This window comes from Acanthisitta chloris, unplaced genomic scaffold (genome assembly GCF_000695815.1).
Source record: "Acanthisitta chloris isolate BGI_N310 unplaced genomic scaffold, ASM69581v1 scaffold13534, whole genome shotgun sequence".
NCBI classification, from domain to species: Eukaryota; Metazoa; Chordata; class Aves; order Passeriformes; family Acanthisittidae; genus Acanthisitta; species Acanthisitta chloris.
The window spans coordinates 59529-62835 of NW_008671090.1; the positions used below are offsets into that span (position 1 = coordinate 59529).

The window sequence follows — 3307 nt, forward strand, 5'->3', positions numbered from 1 at the left end:
TTAAGATCTTTAGAAGTCACCTGGGACAGTTCTGCTAACATTCATGAGTTTTGGGTGCTAGTCATATTTGGAATGAAAAAAAAAGTAGAGTCACATGTTAGTTGTCTCAATAGAAAGTAGTTGACAAATTTCTATAGTAAAAAAAATTATTATTTTGGAAAATCAACTTTTTCTGTATTTATTTCTTTCTAGGGTATTTGTTTTGGAGGAAGATGTAAAACCAGGGACCGGCAATGTAAATATATCTGGGGTGAAAGTGAGTGAATGTTATTGTTTCTAAGTTGGTTGTCATTTATGTGGCTCAAAAGATTATCCTAGCTAAGAGAAATTATGGAAGAGGCATATTCAGAACCACTGAAACATCTAAAACCATATACCCCTTCCCCTTTTCCCTGCTCATTTTGTCTTTCCATCCTCTTTTCCAGCTCTTTCTTTAGTGTTGGTTAACTTGGTGATTATTCTGAAGTCTTATGTTTGAGCTCTCGTTAGTAACCACCTAGGGAGCCGATACTCATGTTCATTAGTGGCTTCTGGATAATTTTGACCAATGGACTCTCATCAATGCGAACAAAATTTAAAACAGTCCTGTGTTGCCAATATAAAGATTTTAATTGAGAAGAACTCTGCAGTTTCACAGGCTACCTGCAGGCCGTGGAACTTCAGTTCACAAATTGGGAAGCTCTGCTGGCTTTGATTGTCCATCCCCATTTCCCCTGACCTGGATTTTCAGAAGAGATTTGTTTCTGTTTTCAGAAGTGACGGCTGCTGACAGGTACTGCTATGAGAAGCTGAATATTGAAGGGACTGAGAAAGGAAACTGCGGAAGAGACAAGGACTCTTGGATACAGTGCAATAAACAGTAAGTTGGTCCATTCAAAAAAAAATAGCATAAGGTTTTTTTATCTCTGGTGCAGTTCATTGGCTGGCATGAAGAGGCTCAAAAGGCCTCTGTGTGGATTAGTCTCCCCTGGTCTTCTCTGCAGACCTTTGTGCAAGAAATCCTGGAGGTAGCAGAGTCGAGAGGAGATGGTCTCTGGCAAGAGAGCAGTGTCTGAGCTTGGGAGTACTTGTAGCAGAAGTGGTCCTAGTACTCTCAGGGAGGCTTAGCAGTGCAGAGGAGAGCAGCCTGCAGTTTCATGTCTTGGTGTGGTGTTCACCTTTTATGCTGTGCCTCTGCATTGCTAAGTTGTGTTCCTTTTTCGTCGTGTTGTAACTTTCCGAATATTTTCCTGTAAGTTGCTGCCTAAACCATTGTTTCACATTCTGTATTTATGCAATTGATTATTTCTGCCTTTTTCTGAACTTTTCACCAGTCCTTATCAAACTGCACCCTGTTTTTTCACATTTCTCCATTCTGTCAATGCTGTTTGAATTCTAGTCCTGCCTACAGGTGAACTAATGTCTCTTCCCACATTTCTGTGCAGATTTGATAACTTCTGTTCCATAACAAATTCAAAGGTAAAAAATATTCAGTAATAAGGGAGATGCCAGACACTACTATTCTGACAGTGCACAAGTCTCCACACATGAGTAGTAAAGTCCCTTCAGCAGTTGAATTAAACTTGTCTCTAGTTCCCTCACATATATGTCATATGAGAGTTCATTTCAAACCAGTATCTACTGTTACTCCTCCATAAAGCTGTTACTGTATCTTAATAGGACATGAAATCAAAATGATGTAGTTTGTTCTTGACAGCTCCCTGCTTGCTATTGCTCAAAACATTTTTGATATTGCATTATGAAAAAGAGTTTTCTCAATTTAAGCTCCAAGGAAAATAATTTTCTTGGGAAATAGCACTATTTATGGGACTGTCTGTCAGTGGACAAAAAAACAAAGAATAACAAAGCAAGTGAAGAAAACCTCATAATTTTGCTTATCCATCTTCATTGAATTTTATTTTTGATGCATATCCGTTTATTCTTTCAATGCAGGGATGTGCTTTGTGGATACCTTCTGTGCTCCAACATATCCAGTGTACCCAGACTTGGAGAACTTGATGGTGAGATCACAACATCAGTCCTGCACTTTGGAAAAGTCTACAATTGCAGGTAATTGGAAATCCTGAAAACAGAACAATCAATATCCATCTTGCATAGAAAAGCAGCTTTCTCACTCCTAAGTGAAGAAAAAACATTTCCATTAAAGTTGTTTATCCTATTAGTGCATAACCATTATTCCAGCTCAACTTTTATTAAGCTTCAGGAAATTGACTGAGTGTGGGGAGTGCCACTGTTTTGCAGACCCCTCTGTGCAGTAGTTAATTTTGCCCATAGAGACATAATGCTCTTCTATGGCCCCTTGATTTTACATTCTTTAATGTTTGTAAAGTACTTAATGCACTCCAAATACGTAGACGTATGCCTGCACTGCCAGAGCTAACTGGCAGCTTAACACATTGCTGTATGTTAGCTGAACCCCAATTATAGACATGGTATGTTTTTAGAGCTTCACACAACTGTAAGATGAAATAAAGTAAACTCAATGTTTCATCTAACTCTAGCTCTTTCACAGGAAAACGGTCTTTGTTTTCACCAATGCATTTATTTGATGTAGGTATACTATGTTTTGGTTTGTTTCATGTTAGGACCAGTGAGATAATTAAGCTAATACTTAGTCTTACCTGGTCCTTGGTGTTGTATAATGCAGACAGAAATAAAGGCAGCAATCCAGAGCAAAGTTTCTCAAGCAATCCCATCTAATCACAGCACAAGTCTTGAAGGTCCTCTTGGTTGTCTTGCAGTGGTGGCCATGTGAAGCTCGATGAGGAGACAGACCTGGGCTACGTGGAGAATGGGACACCATGTGGGCCAAACATGGTGTGCCTCGACCATCGCTGCCTCCCCACCGAGGCCTTCAACTTCAGCACCTGCCCAGGCACTACAGACAGCCAGATTTGTTCAGGACATGGTGTATGTTCTTGTACTCTTTAATCCTTTTTACTGTTTTTGCTGAGTACCTGGCACTGTGTAGTGTACTAGCTAGACCTTTCAGGGAGCCAGCACTGTGACTCTAGAAGTCTTTATACTGGAGAGGTTTTTGAAAAGGAAAACTGAAGGAGTCACATAAGTAAACATAATGCGTTCCAGTCAAGGCATCTTAAACAATGAGTCACAGTAAGTATGCATTAGTTTTACAAAAATTTTATCAATCAATGTTTTTGCTATCACTTTTGCTAACTTGATTGATATTTCCTCAGGCAATATACTGGAGAATAAATACAAAGGTTTTATGAACTGAGAAATTTGTGTCTCTGTTCTTCTAGATTTTCTGTTTAATTACCTCATTAGATTGTGCCAACAGCCAAGA

General features: G+C 39.2%; 1 protein-coding gene across 1 annotated transcript in view; it reads left to right on the forward strand.

The window, feature by feature from the left end:
- ADAM22 (ADAM metallopeptidase domain 22) overlaps positions 1–2920 on the forward strand; it is a gene marked incomplete at its 3' end in the record, with an annotated part of 31278 nt that extends 28358 nt beyond the window's left edge. The window contains exons 16-19 of the mRNA XM_009073967.1: positions 193–256; positions 754–859; positions 1933–2049; positions 2742–2920. Coding sequence (XP_009072215.1) covers positions 193–256; positions 754–859; positions 1933–2049; positions 2742–2920 — 466 coding nt within the window. The remainder of the gene's footprint in view (positions 1–192; positions 257–753; positions 860–1932; positions 2050–2741) is intronic.
- Between the last annotated feature and the right edge of the window lie 387 nt (positions 2921–3307).